We start from the raw sequence: 24,359 nt of genomic DNA, 5'->3' as shown, positions 1-24,359 counted from the left end.
TAGTACATAGTTGATTTTGTATGCTGATCCTGTATCCCAATCTTGTATCCCTATAATTCATTTATTAGAATTCACTTGCTAGACTATCTCAGGATAATATCTTCTAAAAATAAAGAGTTTTTATTTCTTCCTTTCCCATATGTATGCCCTTTATTTCTCTGACCTGTTACAACACTGAATATAAGCGGTGAAAGCAGAGATCTTTGCCTTGTTCCTGATCTTAGGTAGAAATCATTCAGTCTTAATGGTCTCACCATTAAGAATTATATTAGCTATTGATTTCTATAGAAGTGCTTTATCAAGTTGAGGAAGTTCACTTCAATTCCTAGTATTCTGAGAGTTCTTATCATGAATCAGTGTTAGATTTTCTTAAATGCTTTCTCTGAATCTACCGAGATGATCATAAAGTCTTTATTCTTTACTCTATTAACATGGTATACTATATTGATGTTCAGATGTTAAACCAATTTTGTATTCCTGGAATAAATCTCCCTGGTAGATTTATGCAGATTTATGTATACATACATATATACACGCACACATACATACTGCTGGATTCAATATGTTAATATTTTGTTAAAAGACTTTTGCTTCTATGCTCATGAAGAATATTGGTCTGTAGTTTTCTTTTCTTGTGATGTCCTCATCTAGCTTTAGTATCAGGGTAATGTTGAGCTCATATACGAGTTGGCAAGTACTCCTTCTCCACTATTTTCTAAAAGAAGTTGTGAAGGATTGGTATTATATCTGCCTTAAATACTAGATAGAATTCACCGGTAAGAAGTCATGTGGGCCTGAACTTTTCATTGTGGGAAGATGCAAATTACTAATTTATTTTCTTTACTTGATATAGATCTATTTAGATTTTCTTAGGTTTCTTATATTTCTTCTGGATACTTTTAGTAATTTGTGTCTTTCAAGATGTTTGCCCATTTCATATAAATTGTCACATTTATTGGCATAAGTTGTTCTTCATATTGCCTTATTATCTTTTAATGTCTACGGGCTATGTACTGGTGTCCCCTTTCATTCCTGATCTTGATAATCTATATTCTCTTTTTTTTAACATCAGCCCAGCTAAAGTTTTATCAATTTTATTGATCTTTTCATTGCTTTTCCTTTCACTGCTTTTCTCTGTTGTCTGTCCTTTTCTTTTCTATTTCCTTTGACTTCCACTCTGATATTTATTATTTTCTTCCTTCTACTTACTTTGGGTTTAATTTGCTTCTTTTTTTCTAATTTTTAAGGTAAAAGCTTAGAACAATGATTTAAAACTTTCTTTTCTAACTTAGCCTTAAAGCTGTAAATTCTCCTATAAGTATTGCTTTAGCCACGTCCCACTAGTTTTTTGTTTGTTTTTATAAATTTATTTATTTATTGGCTGCATTGGGTCTTCATTGCTGCATGCAGGCTTTCTCTAGTTGCAGCAAGCAGGGGCTACTCTTCATTGTGGTGCATGGGCTTCTCACTGCATGCCCTTTTATTAATATAGAATACCCATCTTTTTCTCTAGTAAATTCCTTGTCTTAAAAGTTTATTTTGTCTGGCAGTAAAAACGCCAACCAAGACTTCCCTGGTGGTACAGTGGTTAAGAATCCACTTGCCAATGCAGGGGACACGGGTTTGATCCCTGGTCCAAGAAGATTCCACATGCTGTGGAGCAATTAAGCCCATGAGCTGTATACAACTACTGAGCCTGCGTTCTAGAGCCCGCGAGCCACTACTACTGAAGCCTGTGCACCTAGAGCCTGTGCTCCGCAACAAGAGAAGCCACCACAATGAGAAGCCCACATACCTAAACGAAGAGTAGCCTCCACACACCACAACTAGAGAAAGCCCAAAGGCAGCAATGAAGACCCAACGCAGCCAAAAATAAATAAATAAACCATAAAAAGTTATAAAACAAAATAAACAAAAATAATAAAATAAAATAGCCAACTCAATTCTCTAATGCTTAATGTTTTCATGGTATATCTTCACTCTTCATTTTACTTTCAGCTTATTTGTGTGTTTGCATATGAAACGTGTCTCCCAAGACAATATAATTGGATGCTTTACATCATCTTATAATTTCTGCCTTTTGGTTGAAGTGTTTATTCAATTTCCAATTAACCTAACTAATGATATGGCTGCATTTAGGTTTTTTTTTTTTGTTTTTTGTTTTTTTTGGGGGGGTACATCAAGTTCAATCATCTGTTTTTATACACATATCCCCGTATTTAGGTCTTTATTTGATATGTGTTTTCTATTTGTCTTATTTCACTTGTTCCTCTGTTATTCTATACAAGCCTTTTTTTGTTTTAAACAAAAAAATTTAGTGTATCATTTTTATTTCTCTATTTAGCTTTAAGCTATCTCTTTTTGTGTATGTTTTTACTTGTTCTAGAGATTACAGTGTGCAGTTATTTATCACAATCTCACTTCACCTTCATACATACTTCCAGAAAACAACAGATTTGTGCCTATCTCCATCCTCCCTACCTCAGCTCGTCGTGATATTATTGTCATGCCCAAACCTGCTTCATCTCCTGTATATCTACCTTTAAAATAATATTCACTGGGCTACTGGAAATTAAGGACTCACTCTAGATTCCTCCCTCTCCCTTACCTTCCCTCCCTTACATCTAATCAGTAACTCCTGTTAATTCTACCTCCTTAGTATCCCACCACAGCCTTCCTCTTCTCTGTCTTCATTGTCACTGCTCAGATTCTGTCCTTATTCATCTTTCACCTAGCCTACTGCATTAGCCACCTCACTGGTCTCTGTTTGTAAAGTTTCATCATTCTCACATCACCACCCTTTTATTTACACAGCTCCCATATATAGTCATTCTAATAAGTAAATCTTATATCATTCTTTTGAGCAATATTTTTCAATGGCTCCTATCTGCACAGAGGATAAAATCTAATCTCCATGGTATGGCACACAAAGCCCTCCGTGATCTGGCTCATTGCCTATCACTGCTAACCCAATGACCTATCTGATAACATTTTATGTAACAAACGATACAAAGCTACTTACAATTTTCTGAACACAACTGGCCAACTCATACTTTTGTGCATTAGTACAGGCCATTTCCTCTACCTGGAATGTTCTCCCCATGCACATCAGGAAAGAAAATGCCTATATATGCATAAACTCTCAACTGTTACCTTCTTTATATAACCTGATTCTACAAGATATCCCTCATTCCCCTAAGTATTCTGTACATTTTCCACTAGTACACTTTCTGTATTTCAGAGCAACAGCTTATTCCCATCTCTCACCTGTCAATTTTCATCTCCTTAAAGATGGGGACTATATCTTAATCTTTTAGTCCTCAGTACTCAATGCACTGCCTGGAACATAGTAGACACTCAATAATTATCTGCTTATTCAATAAATGAGCTATAAAGTTAGAAATGATATGTGAAGACATGAAAAAGAATGAGTTCTAAAGTAATCATGAAAAGAAAAAGAAAAAATGTAATTATGGAGCATGACTTGCTACTTTAGGAATTATAGGAGTCAATAATAACAGAGGCTCATATATATCATGTATTTGTTATGTACCCAGCCTGTGCTAAGCTCTTGCACATTATAGCAAAAACACTATGGGGAGATGTTATCATGAAACCCATTTGTAGATGAATAAACAAAAGCACAAAAAATGTTCAAAAATTTGTTCAAGGTCACAGTAAGTGATAAAGCCAAGACAGAAAGAGGTCTATGTCAGCCACTGTTCTATTCTGCTTTTCAATATAGCCCAATGTTAAATTTTCCCCACTATTTTTAGGGCTTTGCTATTCCTTATTGATACATAGTTGCTCTTTTCTTTCTCCATTTTCTCTTTTCTCTGTGTGTTTACATTTTTTTACTTTTCTCCTCTTTCTTTTTCCTTTCTCTTCCTCTAATTCTCTCCATTCAATTTTTGTAATGAACATAACCTATCCTAAACTATATGATCAGGTATTTCATTCTGATGTACCTTCTCTTTTCTTCTCCACCAAAGAATATGACAGTAAAGTAAGCAGAATATAAGAAGCCAGGGAAGACAAAGAAGGAGTAGTTAATGAGAAAAAAAGTGAGTTAAGACTGTACAGTGTAAAAGTTAGTTTCAAGAAATAGAAAAAACTTAAAACAGATCTTTAAATGTGGCAAAGGAAAGATCAGTGATTAGTAGTGAGAACAACATTTTAGCTGAATTATGGGAGAAAAGTATGTAGGGAAGAATAATACATGGTAAGGAAATGGAGACAGCCAACCACTAAAGAGGTCCTGCTTGAAAAAATTGGTATGAAATGACAGAAAGAAGTAAGATCATAGCTATAAAGGATAGCTGAATCAAATGAAGGTTTTGAGGTTATGTGTTTTGTTTTTGGTTTATTTCTTTAACTAGAGAAATAGAGCTAACTGAATTAAAATTCAATGCTCAGTAGATCAGTTTGTCTAGTGCAGAAAACAAAACTATTAACTCTAAAACAGCAAGGACTTCATCTTGTTCATAGCCATCATGCTCAAGGCTTGACACATAACGATAAATAAAATTATTCTAATCTAAAAAACTTATAAATCATAGATAACCCGTTCCTCGGTTGCAATATTTAATCTATATCTTTTATCAACTGAATGCTGCAGTAAATGTGCATTCACTGTACAAATATTTGTTGAGTACCTACTATGTGCTGGGTGCTATTCTAGGTCATGGAAATACAGTAGTGGACAAAACCAAAAATGTCCTTATTCTAATGGGAGAAATTGAACACACACCAACAAATTAAAAATGTAAGATGTCAGGACTGATAAGCCTTAAAAAAAGAATACAAAAAAACACAATAATGAGAAATCCAGTGATAATGGGAAGTGGAGATTAATATTTTATATAGGATGGTCACGAGGGCCTCTCTGTTTAGCTGATATTTGAATGAGAATGTGAGCCAGGCAAATTAGCAAGGAGCATTAGAGACAGATGGGACAATGAGTCCAAAGACCTGAGAAGGGAGACCATTTAGTGTGTATAAAGAAGGGCAAGCAGGCCACTACAGCTGGACTAAGGGAAATGAGGAGAGTAACAGAACCAGCTGTAATACATCAATAATTCATCTATAATAATTATAATCATACCTAATCCTCATTGGAGTCTTTTAGTTTTTAAACTAATACATGAGAGAGGGAAATTTAGAAAAATTTCAAGTTGGCTACCCTACAAAAATTCTCTGTTTTAGCATTTTTCTTTATACAATCAAATAACTGTTTCAATAATGCAAGCAAAACTCTGAAGTACAGCAGGTCAATCTATGAGTTAAAAATAATTTACATTAGATTTCAATAATTTTACATCCTTTACTCTCAAATATGATACAATACCAACTTCCTTACAGAAAGCAGTGCCCTACTCAGTAGATGTGAATACTCTTCAGACAAGTTTGCTGAAATATCCTTTTGACAAGACTCCAACTGAAGCACTGATGTTCAATTCTTCTTTTGTTTTTCAATATTTATTTATTTATTTATTTGGCTGCACTGGGTCTTAGTTGCGGCATGTGGGCTCCTTAGTTGTGGCATGCAAACTCTTAGTTGAGGCAGGCATGCGGGATCTAACTGGCCAGGGATCAAACTCAGGTCCCTTGCATTGGGAGCATGGAGTCTTAACCACTGTGCAATGAGGGAAGTCCCTCAATTCTAAGAGCTATGTGTTAATAGGAACACACATTACTATGTCCAATTTTCTAATCTTGTCACTTACCTGACAACAACTTAGTATGCTTTAAAAGAATTCAACTGTTTCCATATCTGCCATAGTACCTACTATGGCTTAATATGCATAATAGAAAACTGATTCCATTAGGTCAAGATATTTTTCATACTAGTATTTTTGTTTATTAAATGCTAAATAAGATTAGGAATAAAGAAAATTTTAAAATATCAATAAGACATCTATATTTGATAAGAAAGAATTTCAGGGGGCATTTATATTGCGGGGTAAAAAAGCTAGTTGACAAGCAAAATGAAGCCCAATTTCTTCCAAGAAATTTTAAAAAGCAAGTTTTAAATCTCTTTTTTTAATGAGATAAAAAAGAAATACTAAGAAAATAAGCCAAATATGCACTGGAAAAATAGAGAACTTGCCTATAGTTACATAAGCAATTAAAATAAAACAAATAAAACTACAGCATTAAACATGCTGCAAAATGTGCACATTCAATTCAGCCAAGTTGGTTACACCCACTCCCACTAGAAAAACAAAATGTAAGACAAAATGGGAAACTAATGAGCTCAGCTGCAGAGGTTGGTTTGTTTGTTTTTTAATTCCATCCATTTGCTCAAAATGTAATTTCTATTTTACCCTTACATCTTTTGTTGGATGTAAGGGGAATCAAGTGTTCCTAAACAAGAATCTGAATAAGCTCTAAAAATGCACAATACAAGCTTCATTTGTTCTATTGCACATCTGGTGTATTCTGATTCAACATTTTTGACAGGTTAAATGTTTGTCTTCATGTTTAAAGAACACAAATGTTTTGCCAGTGCTGTTAAACGGATGTGTGGGGGTGAAAAGAAAAAGTCAGAGAAAGAGAAAGGTCTGTCTGTTTTTCCAAGATGCTTTGTTAAGCAAATTGGGGGGATGAAGGGGGAGGGCATACCTAGGTAACCTGACCATGGTATACAGAAGCTATGATTCATTATGAAAGCAGAAATAAAGCCCACTAATAAAAATAAACATTTTCAACAGAAACTTTTCTTATTTGAAATAAAGAAATGAGTTATTTGAAAACCTTTCAGCCCCAAATTTTGCATTGAAAATAGTAATAAAAAACCTCAACACTAAAGAAAATTGAGGCCAAAAGAGTTATTCAAAGAATGGATAAAATAGCAAAGGTAAAAAAAATTAATTTCTGTGAAAAAACCAGTTAACTGTGCAAAGGAAGGAGCAAGCTGAATACAGATATATTCAGTACTCAGTTTCAGTTTTAATTGACTATAATATTGTTTGGCCTTGTCAAGCTTGATTTTAATTAGAAAAAAAATATAAGAATTATTTTCAAATTCAACTGCAATTCTGATTTAATTTTTAAAATAATGTTCGATTTCAGGTCTTACTTAGGAGAGAATGTAAGTGTGATTCCATGACAACAAACACCATTACAATGAAAATTCCTAAAAAAAGCGCCAAACCTCAGTCCAGTATCTCGTAAAGATGTGTTATTCAATGCAGGCTATCAAAAATAAACAAAACACTAGTACAACAAAACTTAGAGTACATTTGAATTTGTTTACAGTATAGAGAACATGATCTATAATTCAGATGAGCATTAGTGGCTATCATGTATGAAGAATTTTAGCAGGATTTTTTTAGCTCAACTAGAGTTAAAATTTGAAGACCAATCTACTAAAATGATTTAAAATATTTGCTCTTTTACCTTATAAAATTTTATTTGAAATAACACCTATCTATAGCAGATATCCAGCACCATCTAAAAGAAACTATGTCTACAAATGAACTTACTTTTACTCCCAAATCTACTCCCTGTTTCCATTAATGATATCAATTTATGAGGAGAAATCCCTAGGCTAAAAAAAATCTCAGCATCTTTGCCTCTTTCCTTACTCTCTCTCAACATGTCCATTCCTAACTACTTAGTGCAAAGTCCTATAATCTTTGACATCTGTCCTCTTCACCCCAGTTTCATTATGAAGACTTTAATGTAAACAATACATTTATTAGTCTCTGGCAACTGCACCTGAACTGGTCTCCTGGTCTCCCTGCCTCTACTTTTGATTCATGTCAATGCATCTTACAAACTCTTGCTAGATTAAAGCTCTAAAGAATCCCCCGCCTTGAAAACTTCTAAGAGATTTCTGCTGAATACAGAATAATAATCCAAATTTATTAGGATCTTATTCAAGATTCTGCTCAATATGGCATCAATCTACCTATCCAACATATTCTCTTTCATTTCAAAGTAGGGGTACCATTCACTACAGCCAAAGAGAACTAATTGATAATTCTGGAACGTAGCCTATAATTTCTGACTTCAATATCTATACTTAACTGATTCTTTCTACTCAAAATAATATCCCCCTTAATCTGCTCACCAAATTATTCAAGGTACAGTTTAAATGTCACCCCCTTCAGGATGCCTTCTCTGATCTCCCTACCTATGTATAAAATTCCTCCTCTACTGAACACCTATAGCACCTTGTGAATTTATCATATAATACTTCATACTTTATAACAACGCTATTTATGTAGCACCTTTACTTCTCTCACTAGTTTTCATAAGGGGAAAGCTGCTCGAGGGAAATAACTGCAGAATCATACACAGTAAGCATTCACACATATATGTTGAATGCTAACATAAATGAGCAAACGTTATATTGATAGAGGTATAAAATAGTATGATGATAACATACCTAGTGGGTAATATGTTCCACTAATTTAAAACTGGAATATGGGCTAAATTTAAAGATCTAGTATTATAAAGTAACTAGGTTTTCAAATTACATTAAATCACCAAGGAAAAAAATATTAAATCCACATTATCTTATATAACACAAAACTCAAATATCAGAACATATTATGTATTCTACATACATATTAGCAATTTTGTTTTCTAACTAAATATATATATTAGAGTGTTGTTGATGGCGTATTGAAATAGTAAAAGAATTCTCCCTTACTTCGAGTAAACTTAGGAAATCTTTTTTTCAGTTTCTTCCTTAATGGATTAAGCTCAGGCATTATTTCTGGAACAGCTACATAAAAGTCTGGTTGAATTTCATCATCCAAAACCTGAAAATCAGGGGGAAAAAGATAACCTTAGATTATATAAAAAGCTTTATCCTTCTAAAAAAACTTCTAATATAGTAATAATTTCCCTTATAATTTAGAAAACAGATACTAAACACAATTCTTTTCTTCAGACACAAGGATCATATGAATTCATTTATCAATTTCTTAAGCCATCAGAAGCAAAACATTTTCTGATATGTGTTTTTTTTTTTAAATAGCCACATCTATTAAAAACAAACAAACAAACAAACATTTAATAGACTTAATTCTTCCACGGGGTTATGTTAGGCAAGTGTTATAAGCTAAACAGCACTGATGTGTACATGGCTCATACAGTCCCACAAAGTTGAATTCATATGTCCATCAAAACTGAAGAGGGACTTTCCTGGTGGCGCAGTGGTTAAGAATCCGCCTGCCAATGCAGGGGACACAGGTTCAGCCCCTGGTCTGGGAAAATCCCACAAGCCGTGGAGCAACTAAGCCCATGCGCCACAACTGCTGAGCCAGTGCTCTGGAACCCAAGAGCCACAACTACTGAAGCCCATGAGCCTAGAGCCTGTGCTCCACCACCAGAGAAGCTACCACAATGAGAAGCCCATGCACCACAACAAAGAGTAGCCCCCACTTGCCACAACTAGAGAACTTCACTGCTGTGCGCAGCAATAAAGACCCAACGCAGCCAAAAATAAATAAATAAAATAAAAAATCATTTAAAAAAAAACTGAAGAAATATGCTGAAAATTTTGCAATAGATCAAATGTAAAATTAATAATCACTAGTTGCCAAATCACTAGCAACTACACTGTTTTCCTAAATTTGGAGCATCAAGAGAACTGAGTCTATAATTATTTTCACAAAGAACTGAAACCAAAATTCTCTTTGCCTCCAGAAAATAAAAGAGGAGTGGGATGGTCAAATACAAGTTTACTTATAGTTTATGATCCATACTCTAATTCCATTCTAAGAGCAAAGAATATAATTTCAATTTTTCAAAGACATTTTAAACTAATTCAGGCAGGCACCCAAAATAATTATTTTACTCCTATAGTATACTCCATTTAAAAATTTAGTTGATTATAAAATGAAGCAACTTTTTAGAACAATACTGCCTGGGCAATAAATATTTTACCAATGAATTTTTTGCGTAAAATCTTACCACAACACGTCATTCAAAGCCTTGGTTTGGTGTTACACACTGAACCGTAAAAACCTGAACTGTGGCAAAATTAAGTGTGATTCTGGAATTTTATCTTCCTGTTACTATTTCTTCTTTTTAAAAATTCTTCCCTCCCCAAACAACATGCTGTGCGCCCCTGAATAGCAACTTACTTTAAAAGAGTACTTATAACACGCCAAGCATTCTGCTAAGCATGTTACATGGTTTAGTTCATCAAGTCTTTACAATAACTCTGCGAGGAAAGTACTATTGACCACATACTCCAGATAAGGAAATGGAGGGCTCAGGGAAGACAAGTCAGTCTGTGCACTTTTAAGAGCGAGACCCAGATTTCAAACACAGGCAGTGTGGTTCCAGAACCAGAGCCCTCATCATAAGAAACATGAAAGCAGAGGCAATTTTGAAACATCAATGAACTGTATGTGAAATTTCTACTCCAACATCTTCTAATACTGATTCTAAAACATGTTCCTTTGAATTAAACTAAAAATCACGTTTGAAAGTTATGCTATAGTTAACCTTAAGATCATATCATGGAATAATATAAAACTATATAGATGAAAATCATGCTTTAGTTACAAGTAAAAATGAAACTATTTAAAAATCCCTCAGAACCAAGCATACTTGTGATACTTCACAAGTATTGTAACTAAAGCAAAATGAATTTAGTAAATAAAGTCTTACCTAAGAAATGACTAAAAGTTCAGTGAATTCATCCTACATTTGCCTATTATAAACACTAGGTAAAATAGTATTGATATTTAAACTACTAAAAAATACAAGAATGTGTAAAAAAACCAAAATGCAGCCATGGTACTATTTATAAAACTGTACTGAATTTACTTCACAACCTGAATACCTTTTAAAAATAAAATGGATGCATTTTAAAAGATATGAGGTGCTAATTTGCAAAAATATGCTCATTTTGATACTGTATAGAGGTGGCATTTTTCCCTCTAATAATAGATCATCTGTGGGGCATCTAAAGAGAAATTCTGTACCTGTAATATTTTACTTACCAAATAATTTCAACATGCACTTGGTTTCCTTACTTGGGTTACTTTTTTCAAAATATTTTATTTAATGAACTTAATGATACAGAATGCTTTCTGCTCCCCTTACCATTTCTTTCTTGAGAAGTAATCTCTTACCTAACATTTAAAAAGTGGAGATATCTACTCAAACTCCACTGTTGCTATGACAGTTCTATACGATACTCTTATGCTTGCAGGAAGAAAGCAGATGGAAAGCAGTACACAGTTTAATAAGAATAGTTAAGAATAGTTCTCTAACTCCAGAGACCAAGCTCCACTCTCAAATTCCGAAGAATTTGTAGTATTATTTTTTAATAATTAAAATAATTTTAATAATCTTATTAAAATGTATGATACATCAGAAACAATTGGGTATCACCCTCTGACTTTGACCTAGAAGTGTATGAAAGTACAATCTCTTCATATTTTCCATTATTTCTGCTCCCAAAAATAATTCTAGAGACTCTCCTTAAAAATCCAGAATCCATACCAAATTTAGAGTACTATTGGGGTAGGAAAAAAAAAGCTACGAGCACTGCTGTACATCCCAAAAGAAGGGTCCAGTTAAAACTTCCTCCAAATCAAAATCTAGATACAGAACAAAAGATAAATTTTCAAATCACTTTCTCCTGTTCTAAAAACAAAAAGAAAAGTATTCCATAGTCTAAATGATTAAATTTAGAAGAGAAGACTTTAGAGAATGTTAAGGGAAATCTTTTGTATTTCAGAAACAACTCCTAAAATTCATCAGATGTGCCTCTTCTCCTGACATCTTTTTTTTGGGGGGGGGGGGGGCAGAGGGGGAATGCTGCAGGGCCATGAGGGATCTTAGCTCCTTGTCAGTTAAAGTGCAGAGTTCTAACCACTGGACCACCAGAAAATTCCCCTCCCCATCTCTTTAAAAAAAAAAAAAAAATGTTGCCTTCGTTTCAAATGGGCTCCATAAATTCTTTGTTATTTTCTCAAGGCAGACTATATAATCATTTTTTTGCATGCTAAGCCTACACTACTTGAACTGATGAAGTTGGGGAGAGGTGAGGTGGTAAAAGTTAAGAGTAACTCAAAGTACCATTTTATAGAGGTCAGATACTATCCTTTGTGATCTACTAAAGCAAATCACACTTTTTACTTCAAGAAAGCAAAACAAGCATCTGACCTTCAAGACAGGAATAGAGATATCCACGTGTGCTACCTTTTGGATTTCATCTTAAATCTCACATTCAGAATCACAAAGAATCATACTGTCCTTTCCAGTCTACCCATAAAACTTTCACAAACATATAGGAAGCAAAGCAAAAAAAAATCACAATATAAATCAAGCATAATTAATATCAGAAAGTCTGGATAGTTTTTTCTTAGCTTGATTTTGAGACTTAAAAGAGTAAGAATATTTTCCCCTGTTCTGTAAAGCTCTACTAACCATTTATCAAAAGATATGAACATAGTGGTTATGTTTCACATGTAATAAATCAATGGCTGGCAAAGACAACAGAACAATTTCTATAACTAATGAACATGAAAATAATACTGTACCTTCTGAATCAGATTAACTCCTCCTGCAAACGCAGCTCCATTTTCTTCTGCTATTTTAATCTCTGATGCATTCTACCAAAACACAATAGTTTGAATATCAATCTTTAAACAAATTCAGCCTGCTTTCAAGTATTTTGTCAGAAATAATACCACGGTTCAAAATAAAAACTGTGTTATTTACTTTTAATTGAATGTGCATTAATTTTCAACTAGATGCATCAGGGATACTACATCCAGAACAAGTTTAGCTTGTCTAACATATGAAGAAACACATCAGAATGGTATATTAGGAATCCACCAAGTGGTCCTTAGTCTTCAGTGCTATTAATACAACATCTTCCAAAAGTATAAAACTATAACATATGTAGTTTTGCTAATTTAAATGAAAACATTTTATCAAACTGATATACAAGGGTAAGAATTTTTTAATTTAAGAAATGAGAACCAAAATTTAGCCTACTGTCTGAAAATTCAAAAGAAAAATATACAGTACTAGTTTTTAGGTTTTTTTCTACATGGCCCATTTAAGACATTTGGTTTTATTATGAAAATACATCACTACCTTATTTACTCAAGTTTTGTGGCATTCCAAGAGCTATATTCTCTACTTTTCTGAGGGAAAAGTAAAGAATTTCTTCATTCAAAGTGAGACACAGAGGAATCAAAACACTTAACAAAACAAATTCATGAACGTGTTATAAACAAATGTTTATAAAAAAGAAATGACAGGCTTCTCTGGTGGCACAGTGGTTAAGAATCTGCAGGGTACCAATGCAGGGTACACAGGTTCAAGCCCTGGTCCAGGAGGATCCCACATTCCTCGGAGCAACTAAGCCGGTGCACCACGGCTACTGAGCCTGTGAGCTACTCACCACGGTGCACCACTACTCACCACGGTGCACCACGGCTACTGTGTCCATGAGCCACAACTACTGAGCCCTCATGCTCCAACTGCTGAAGTCTGCATGCCTAGAGCCCATACTCTGCAACAAGAAAAGCTACCGCAATGAGAGGCCCTCGCGCTGCAATGAAGAGTGGCCTCCACTCTCTGCAACTACAGAGAGCCTGCACACAGCAACGGGGACCCAACACAGCCAAAACAAATAAAATTTTAAAATATAAATAAATAAATAAATAAAAATTTTAAAAAAAAATGACAGAGCTGTATTACTATATTTGTTAGCGCCTTGACTTCCTTGACTTTCTAGACTAAACCATTTTAAAAGTGTGGTTTCTGTGTCTTCACGGCACTAAACGGGCCCACTGCTTTAAAGTCAATGTTATTCTTGTTTGAAGAGAAAAGTTTCAGTAGGAAGCAGCAGCTAGTAGGAAAAATTCTATACTTCTGTTCAGTTTCCTGTGAGAAACATAATATGATAGATGAATAATGATGAAGTTAATGTTGTGCCTTAGCTCTTTTCAAACTAATGGCATAACCTCAAATAAGTCATCTAATTGCTTTGAGCTTCACATGCGGAAAATAAGTCTAGGGGAATGCTAGGATTTTCTCTAACTCTACTCATTCAGTTATTCTAATCATTGATTAATGTGATATGTAAAAATATGATATAAAAAATTAATAAAGGTTACTCACCCCTGTAAATACAGCAACTTTATTGATTTCTGAAACGAATGGGTATGGCAAACTAAGAACACTGGCAAATGGCTCCACTTTTTTCTAAATACACAACAATGGAAAAACAAGAAAAATTCACTCATCTTTTCTATATCTGAAATATTCACTGATTACACTTTAAGGCATAAGAGACTATATTTCTTTTGTAAGAAATCATAATTAATAAAAATCTAAATCTCTCTCCTCAGCTCCATACTCCCATGGCACTTGGCTTCTATGTTTACATCATTCGTCACAATCTCTCACATATTAAGAGATGTGTTTGCACAATCCCTATCTTTCCTAGCACCTAGTACAATGCTTTCCACATGATGGATGCCAATAAATGCTTACTACCCTGAATTAAATTCAAAAGAACATGTAATTTTTTTTACACCATCAAAGAGGACATGTATACCCCTATGCATACTGAACAATATCCAGCTGATCTGCTCAGAAGGTCACCCCTAGTTTCCATCATTGGTTCTAAACAATCAGGTAAATCAAATGATATCAACTCTAAATCCAAAATAGACTGCCAAACCTGAAAGGCTCTTCCAATTGGGTCTATTTTAAAATAACCTGGACCACCCACCACTTTCAGATATATATGGAAAGTCAACTGGAAAATCCCAAATACATAACGGAATGCATTTGAGGAACCCTAATACAGGTGGGGTTTCTACAGGGCCGCAGAACTAATTTGTTCAGTCATTGGGTCAAGGACCTGTCTAGGCGTATGGCTCAGATCTCTTAGGGAGGCTTCACATAGAAACAAGTTCTAGGCCCATAGTTTTGCTGCAGCCTTAAGGTCTGGAAGAAAGAGAAAAGGAGCTGTTCCCTAATTAAAACTGATTGAAAGACTGTATTTTTAGAAAAGCTTTGAGTAGAGATAAACTCCTGAGAATTTCTTTTCAGACAAGAAGACAAAAATTCTTAAGCACACTTCATATCAGACATGCAATTCAGTTTTATTGAATGGCATTCCTTTGCCATTAACATGTCATGACTGGTTTCAGTAAATTTTTCAATGGCAAGCAATCGCAATAATAGCATCCCCTGGGGGAATGCCGGCTTGTTTTACAAGCACTCTATCAAGAACAAAAAATGTTTCAGGAAGACAACTGTACCCTTTCAATGTTATTAATTTACAAGTGGTTTCCATTTATGAAATGAAACCTTGGTCCTACAAGACTTCGTTATAAACTACACTAATGCTTGACTGAAAAAGTGACTATCTTGGACACTACAATATTTTAAAATAAAAGAATAGTAACACCATGGTATAAAATAAAATTACAATAGGGCTGATATAAACTATAATAAATAAGAATTAAGAAATGAGACAGATCTTGGTTCAAATCCTAACTTCACTCCCAACTCTGTGACCTTGAAGTTACTTCACATTCTGTGTCTCAGCTTCCTCTTCTGAGATTATTATAGAATTAAATGAGAAAATGCATGCAAAGCATTTAGCATTGTGGCTGGTACACAGAAAGTTTCCAGTAAATGTTGATCGTTATTATTAAACAATTATCAAATCCTTCACTATTATCTCATTTAATCCTCACCATAACCAAATGAACTAATAAGCATTTTATCTCCCTTTATAAAGAGAGGAAAAAACTGAGATTTGGAGAGGTTAAATCAGAAGCTCAAAGTCAAAGAGCAGGTAATTGGTGATGCCAGGATTCTGACCTGTAGTGTAACCCGACTCCAGAGCCTATGCTCTTAAGCACTATGCTTTACTGCCTCCTTCTGTGTGCTCAACTGTTGTTGTTGAGGTTGTTAAATTGTATTCAAAAACATACACCTTCTAGTCTGACCAAAAAAGGACACCCTCAGAATAAAAATTAAAATATCATGTCAAAAAAAAATTAGATTTCTTAAGTGAGAAGCTTATAAAATTTATTTGTAATGGACCTCAACTCTAATCTAGTGTTTTTCCCACTCTTAGAATTTTATAAACAAGTCTTCCATGGAACTACAATATATAAACAGACAAAGCAGAAAGGTTTTGAATGAGACAAGAATAGGGGGCTTGGCAACCCACACAAACTTAGTCTCAATTTTAGGATTCTAAGGAACACATCTGAAGGCTATTAAGCTAATCCAAAGTCCTCACTTACAGAGAAGGAACAACATACCCAGGCAGCCTAAGTCATTTTTCAAAGTTACAGAAATACCTCAATTAATTTTAATACTACTTTTGTTAAAATTTATACCAGTGACTTTCAGATGAACAGGAGATATATGTTCATCAACTCTGCAGAGTATGTTCAACATTTTATAGTTGGAAAATTAAGACAAACAAACATATTTTTCATCCTAAAGTTCAGAAAGTGCATAAGATTTTCTAAAAATTATTACAGGAGACAAAAATTTTTAAATTAAGAAACAGCAATTCATTCAACCACTGTTCACAAATAAATTTTAATTGAGTCTACGTACCTTCTTCCCCAGTGTTATATCCAGTGTCAAATCAAGATAAACACCTTGCTTTGGATTAGTAAAGTCCAGAACTTGAAATTTCTTAAGTAAATGAATAGCTTTCTCCACCTCATATATCTGCCTTGGATATAAGCGTTTTAGGTAGACATCATCTTCAGGTTCGCCTTCCATAAAGGGATACGACTTTATTTTTTCTAACTCATCTTTTTTCTCATCCGATGCTTTTTCTTTGGCACCTTTTTTTGTTTTCTTTGCAGGCCTTAAAAAAAAAATTCAAGAAAATTACCTCAATATGTAGTCCAAGAGACTTAAAAAAAAAAGCCAATGTACATTAGACCAAAAAATGACAAAAGATAAAGTTGATTTTAATTCAAAAGCACAGATTACAGTTTTTCTAGTTCAACAAATATTAAGTGAATTTTTGAACTGTTTGCAGTTGATACAAAGTTGGATAAGGCATTGATGCTGCTCTCCAGGAACTTAGAGTAGAGGAGATGGAGATGTAAATAGATAATTTCAACATAATGTGGGGAAATATTATGAGAATGTTATCAGGGTCGTAGGGAAAAGACATTAACCCAGCCCAGGAGGAAGGGAAGAGTTCTGAAAGAGATGACTCTGAAGTCAATTCTTGAAAGATAAGGAAGAATTAGCCCAGACATATACCCAAGAGAAATGAAAATATATGACCACACAAAAACCTGTACACAAATGTTCACAGCAGCATTACTCAAAAGAGCCAAAAAGTAAAACAACCCAGATGCCCATTAACTGAGGAATGGATATACAAAATGTATTATATTCATGCAGCAGAATATTAGTAGGCAACGAAAACGAATGAAGCACTGATACATGCCACAATTTGTATGAACCTTAAACATATGCTAAGCGAAAGAAGCCAGTCACAAAAGCACCACATATTGTATGGTTCTATTTATAGGAAATATCAAGAATGGACACATCTACTTTCAGTAGATTTAGGGGTTGTCTAAGGGCCAGGGGAGGGGGTCAAGGAAATGGGGAGTGACTGCTAATGGGCATGGGGTTTTGAGGGAAGGTAATGAAAATGTTCTAAAACTGACTGTGATGGCTGCACAACTCTGTGAATATACTAAAAACCAATGAATTGTACACTTTAAATGGGTGAATTGCATGGTATGTAAATTATATCTCAATAAAGCTAGAGTTATCCAGGCAAAGAAACAATGTAATAAAAGTACTGAGGCATGATATATAGAACGGTACACAAGGGGAGGTATTATAGGTTCTAGCTGACTACAGCAGGAATTGGTAAACTTTTTCTGTAAGGGATCAGATAGCAAATATTTTATGGATCTCTTGTCTCAATGACTCAGCTCTGCCACTGTAATGTGAATGCAGCCACAGACAGTACAAAAGTGAATGAGTATAGCTGTGTTCCAATAAAGCTTTATTTATGAACACTAGTTTAAATTTTATAATTTTCATGTGTCACAAAATCTGTTCTTTTTTTCTTTTCCTAATCACTTAAAAATGTAAAAAAACATTCTCAGCTCATGAATTGTACAAAAATAGATGCCAGGCCAGAATTTTTGGCCATTGGCCATGTTTTGCTAACTCCTGAACTAAAGGGTAAAGCAGAAGGCAGGAAACAGCAGCACATGAGGCTGGCAAATCTAGATCACAGAGAGCCGCCTCTAGAGGCAATGAGAAGCCACTAAACAGGAGTGGCATCTACATTTCAGGTAGAGTATTATGGCTGCAATATAAGGGATGGATGTGAAGGAAGCTAGATTGGAGAGGCAACTCCCTTCTCTCTTCTCAAGGAAATATGACAGCCTGAACCAGAGCAGTGATGGTAACAGGCTGGACAGATTATAGAGATATTTTACAAGGTAAATATTGAAGAAAGGGAAAGGGGAAAGAGAAGACTCTAGAATACTTCGTAGGTTTATGGCTTGGGTGATTAGACATAGAGTAGTATCAATAACTAAAACCAGAAATAAAGAAAGCAAAACAGATTTCTTATGAGGGAGGTGGTCACAGATATGAGTTCTGTTTGGGGCAACAGAGTTTGAGTGTGGGGTTAGTTGCATCATTGGCCCCAATTCCTTACCCCTTCTCTCTATTCAAGTCCCTTTGCTAAGTGACTCTCCAGTTCCTCCCACTTAAAAGAGTGGAGAAGTGCCTTTCCCAGTGCCTTGATTTGGTCATGTGACTAGGAGACCACCAGAATAAAGCAAAAGTGACAGTTTCTAAGCTATAAGCTTAGGCCATAAGAGGCTTCATCTGTTTCCACTTGTACATTTGTATGTCTGCCATTTTCATAAAAATAGGCCAGGGATAGCCTAAAGGTGGGAGGATGAGAGACCTGTGAAACAGAGCTGCCCCTACAAGAGCCCCAGGCTAGGTTAGACAATTCTTAGCTGACCTGCAGCAGACTCAGATACACAGCAAGCCCAGCCAAGGTCATCAGAGACACCCATCCAAACCTAGCTCACCCACAGATGTCTGGGCAATAATAAATTTTAAGGTGGTTTGTGACAAAGCAAACACTAACAAGATGCTTACAAAATATCTAAGAAAATATGTCTAACAGGGAATTGCAGGTAAAAGTTTGAAGCTAAGAAGACAGAGCTAGAGGTGATATATTTTCTCAGCATTAATTCAAATCACACCTTTAATCTTATAACCATAAACGTTTTAAATTAGTGAAATAATATTCTGTGGTAGACAGAATAATGGCTTCCCAAAGATGTCCATATCTACATGGCAAAAAAGACTTTGCAGACATGATTAAGGTTAAAGAACTTGAGATGGGGAGATTATCCTGGACTATCCAGGTAGGCACAAATCATTCAGCCCTTGAAAGCAGAGAAACTTTCCCCTTTCTCATCTGACAGAGGTAGGAAGAGAGGGGAAATCTGAGCATGAAAGAGACTCAATATGCCATTCCTAACTTTGAAGATGCAGGGAGGGGGAGCCATGAGCCGAGGAATATGGGTAGCCTCTCGAAGCTGGGAATGGCAAGGAAACAGATTCTCCCCTAGAGCCTCTAGAAAAGAATGAAGCTCTGATGACTCCTTGATTTTAGCTCAGTGGGATCCATGTCAGAATTCTGACCTACGAAACTGCAAGATAATAAACTTGAGTTGTTTTAACCCACGAGGTTTGTGACAATTTGTTACAACAGCAATAGAAAACTAATACAGGGTCCTATAAATTTTATGCAAAAGAAATGGACGACAGTACAATGATATTTTAAAAAAGAACCTCAAAAACCAATTCAATATATAATTCCATTCTCACTTATAGCACTCAATGAATCCTCATTACCATGCTAATAATAGTATCCTCCCAACTAATGAGCAATTTGACAGAATAGCAGATAATGACAATGCTCATTTTTAATGGGACACAGGTGTCCTACTACTGGACGACTGACAAATCTAAGTAGGTGCCCAAGTGGATGGATGCAACGTGCTTCAATAGTATTTGGAAGTACACCACAAAATCCTGAAGCCTTTCAAACTGGAGAAATCACATTTGATATTTAGTAAAAAAGCAGTGAGGCCAATAGAAGAAGGAGCCTAGAGAGCCTGTTTTAGTAATAAACTATATAAAATAAACAAATATTGTAAATAACCTACAGATTCATTTTACATAAATGCTGATTTCACCACTAAATTTTTAATCATGGCTGAAGCTGTCCATTTAATTTGCAATTAGTAATATGAAGTTCCCAGAAGCTAAAATATGATTTTTAAATTAATAAATATTTGCAAAACCCAACATAAGTCTGATATGTAATGAGACTGAGTTGCGTATACAGCAGTTTATTATTTATATTTTGGACCTTGTTTCACAAAATACTTGAGATGGTTCAGTGGAAATAGTGTTAAGTTACAAACAGAACACTGTTTTAGTAAAAATAATAATAATAAAGTACAACATCATTATAACACAGCAAAGAGGACTCTAAGGAAAACACTTTCTTCCAAAATTAAAAAAAAAACTGCAATTGAATAAAATCTGTCAATAATAATTAATTTTATAAACCCACCAGCTGTTGTTTTCCATGACGCTCCAAAAATTCTTTATTCATAAGAATCACATCCAGAAGAAATTTGTTGTTCATGCAATTATGTAAGGCTCTATCATGAGAACTTAAGTACTATGATTCTCAGAGAATAAAATAATCATATTAGAAAGGTTTTGGGGAAGGTGAGGGAAAAACACCTGGCAGTCTGAATTACAGAGAACAGAATTTAGTTGTAGTTACCTGGGTAACTAAACCTCAAAGATTAAATGAGTAATAAGAGACTGTTTTCAGGTAATAACTTTCTCCCTGCTTCACCTGTCTCCTAACTCCAAGAGAATGAAAGGAAAAATAATTCCATGGTCATACCCAAATAAAACAAGATAAGGAAAAAATCATTGCTATCATAAAGCTCACTTCAAGATCCTTGAAGATCTGTGACCCCAGAGATCCAAGTCCTTTTAAGGCTGAAGAAGCCGTTACTTTGAGGAATTGGGGTGGGGGCAGAGGGCACACGACCTCAGTCAAACTAAAGTGAACTAAACAGAACTGAAGAAAAAATGCCTAAGGCATATAACTATTAATGGAAGGCAAATGTTTGGAATGCTTACTACTCATTGTAGTCACATAAATAAAGTCACTAACACCTCTGATGCTGGTTTATTCATTAAACTAAATGCAAAAGCTCTGCTTACACTTAAAATGTAAAACCTTACACAATAAAACCTAGTCAATAATAATGCTGGAAAGAGTATTAACGATATAAACATAAATTAAATAAAATAAATAAAAAAGAGCATTAATAAAATCAATTTAAAAAAAGCTGGAAAGAATATTAACAATGAGAGTCAGATAAAATCACAACTTTTCTTGAACCCATCACAGAGCTGAGATGTAGGGCAGCCAAGTAGGTCTGAAATCTCCCCACACCCCCAGCTCCATATGCATACAGCCAGGAGGGTCTCACCTGTAGCAGAGAATAAGAGGAAGGCAGGCAGGCAAGAATAAAAATCAGCTAAATTTTTAGCACTGACATGACAGCATAAACCCCCTGAGAGATCCAGACACAAAGGGAGTTCATACTCATTGCATGGGCCCTTTCCACAGACCTCCATTAGATGCTCCCAGGAAAGACAGGAGCAGGCCAGAACACTAGAGAGCCTCCTTCAAGCGTGCAGCATGGAGCAGATCAGCTACTGCTACCAGAAAGGCAAGTAACCCTGAAGCCCTCCAGGGCACAGGTAAACACCCACTGTATATAGGGAAACAAAAGAAGAAAAAAACACTAGAAAGAAGGAAAAACACTAAAACTTCTATCCTGGGGGTAGTAAAGGAAACAGTCCTGAGTGCCGCATCCTCTATCAATAAAGTCAGGGCAGGGCCCAGACACTATGGCACAAGACCTGCAATAGATACATACCGTGGGAGGTGGGCAGAGAAATACTGAGAAAACCTCATCCACAAGGACCAGCGACATTGAGCCTACTTAAGACGATGGCTGAATTTGGAAAACAGAGAATCCCTTCTGCACCCATCACCAGCCTGACAAGCACTAATAAGCAATAGCAGTCTTCTATTAGGGGAGGAGCAAGAGTATGGAGAGTGACCCCCTTCTGAGGCACAGCTGCATAGGCAAGGCTGAAAACTGAGCATGGAACAGGAAAACTGGGAGAAAAAAAAAACCTTCCAGCAACCCAGCCCCCACCTAAGCAAAAGGTAACAGTACAGACATTTGAAGCTGGTGGTGGTAACCATAACAATAACAAAACCAAACCCCAGTTCAAATTCTGACTGGACTGACTCAAAACTGTGACAGAAGAGGCATGTCCATTTCCAGGCATAAATACTATGTATTTTAGTCTCAACTGTTCTAACAAAATACCTAGCAGTCAATAAAAAATTCTGAGACACATGAAAAAGCAAGGAAAATAACCTATTGTCAAGAGAGAAGCAGAACCAGAGTCAGAGATGCCACTGGCAAACCATGAGTATATGCACATACATGGAGAAGAGAGGAGATTCAGAGTGACAAGACAGTAGCAAGCACAAGCCTCTCTACCCTGCTGCAGATTCTGATGAAAAAAAAATTAGCCATGAAAAAACCATTTTTTTAGTATATTATAAAGTCAATACATTAAAAAATCAAAACCACAACTAAAATTACGAATACTATGATTCTCATCAAGCTATTGAACAACACTGTTAGACATTGAAAAAATTATCTGCTAACAATTTTTCATAGTTTTTTTTTAAACATGCATATTTTTTATGCTATAGTTTTTAGGTGAGTGAAAACTCCTTTAAAGTTGTACTGGAATAGAATATGGGGAAGACATGAAATGAAAAATTTCTATCGGATAAAAGAAAACATTTAAAGATAAAATACTCTCAAAATAATTTGTCCCTAATAAACAAATACTTTCACAAAGCAGAAAGAAAAAGACAAACAGCCCAATAGAAAAAAGGGCAAAAGATATAAATTAGCCCTCAATGAAGAAACACAAATAAAGACTGATGATATCCAGAGTTGTTAAAAATGTGGGCACTCACTCACTGCTGGGTAGGGATGTAAATTGGTACAACCAATACTCCTCCAAATTCTCAACAACAAAAAAGAATCTAGGTACTATTCAGACTCAAACGAAGCCTCCATCCTAGCATCATTTCTGTCTCCTCTCTTCATCCTATATTCAAGCCACATCATTCACTCTCATGTCTCTGCACCACTGAAATACCTTTCTCCCAATTTCCCTGCAAAATCCTACCTATCTTTCAAGACCCAGCTCAAATACTTCTTGCCATATTCTCCCCCAGGAAGAATTAACTGACCTTTCATCTGTGATCCCATAGCACCTGGTCCATTCCTCTACTATAACAGTTAATATATATTAAAGTTATAGTGTAGATATGTGCTAATTTATAATGTATAAAGAGCTCCTACTAATTAACAAGCAAAAAATGTGACTAGCGGGACTTCCCTGGTGGTGCAGTGGATAAGACTCCCAGCTCCCAACGTAGGGGGCCTGGGTTTGATCCCTGGTCAGGGATCTAGATCCCACATGCACACCACAACTAAGGAGCCAGGCTCCCACAGCTAAGACATGGTGCAACCAAATAAATAAATAAATATTTAAAAAAAAAATGGGACTAGGACATGAACAGAAAATTCACAGTAAAGAAAATATAAATGGCTCTTAAACAGATAAAAAGATATATAACCTCAATAATAATAATAAAATATAACTTAAAACCATGATGATACCATTTATTATCAAAATTTTTGACTATACTGTATATGGGAAAATAGGCATTCTAATAACTTGCTGTTAAGGACATAGATTGGCAAGGTATCTATGAAGGCAATTTGGTATTACCTATCAAAATTATAAATGCACACATCTTTTGATTCAATTTTATTTCTGAGTTCATACTACAAATATGTTCATAATATTTGACAAGATCTATGTACATGATTATTCCATGAAGGGTCATTTGTAATAGCAAAAGACAAATGTCCTTTGGAAAGACATTTCCAAAATGTGTTTCAATAGAGGAATAGTTATGTAAATTATGGCATGTTCACACAATGAAATATTATACCCATGTTTACTGTAGCAATATATACAATAACCAAGACATGGAAGCAATCCAAGAGTCCAGTAATGGAGGAATGGATAAAGAAAATGTCATACACACACACACACACACACATACAGGAATGTTATTCAGCCATAAAAAGAATGAAATATTGCCATTT

The 24,359-nt window shown here is 35.1% G+C and overlaps 1 protein-coding gene across 3 annotated transcripts in view; it reads right to left on the bottom strand.

The window, feature by feature from the left end:
- Positions 1-24,359, bottom strand: part of MRPL1 (mitochondrial ribosomal protein L1) — a 66,350-nt gene that overhangs the window by 30,302 nt on the left and 11,689 nt on the right. For 2 of the 3 annotated variants that reach the window (XM_057727984.1, XM_057727985.1), the window contains 4 exons: positions 16,585-16,843; positions 14,113-14,196; positions 12,519-12,590; positions 8,663-8,774 (listed from right to left, as the gene is read on the bottom strand). In XM_057727984.1, the coding sequence (XP_057583967.1) occupies positions 8,663-8,774; positions 12,519-12,590; positions 14,113-14,196; positions 16,585-16,843 (527 nt within the window). The remainder of the gene's footprint in view (positions 1-8,662; positions 8,775-12,518; positions 12,591-14,112; positions 14,197-16,584; positions 16,844-24,359) is intronic. The other variant, XM_057727986.1, reaches the window with a different exon arrangement.

The sequence above is a fragment of the Hippopotamus amphibius genome, chromosome 3, assembly GCF_030028045.1.
Source record: "Hippopotamus amphibius kiboko isolate mHipAmp2 chromosome 3, mHipAmp2.hap2, whole genome shotgun sequence".
Lineage (NCBI taxonomy): Eukaryota > Metazoa > Chordata > Mammalia > Artiodactyla > Hippopotamidae > Hippopotamus > Hippopotamus amphibius.
Note: the sequence above shows the minus strand (reverse complement) of the source record. Positions and strands in the feature narration are given on the sequence as shown.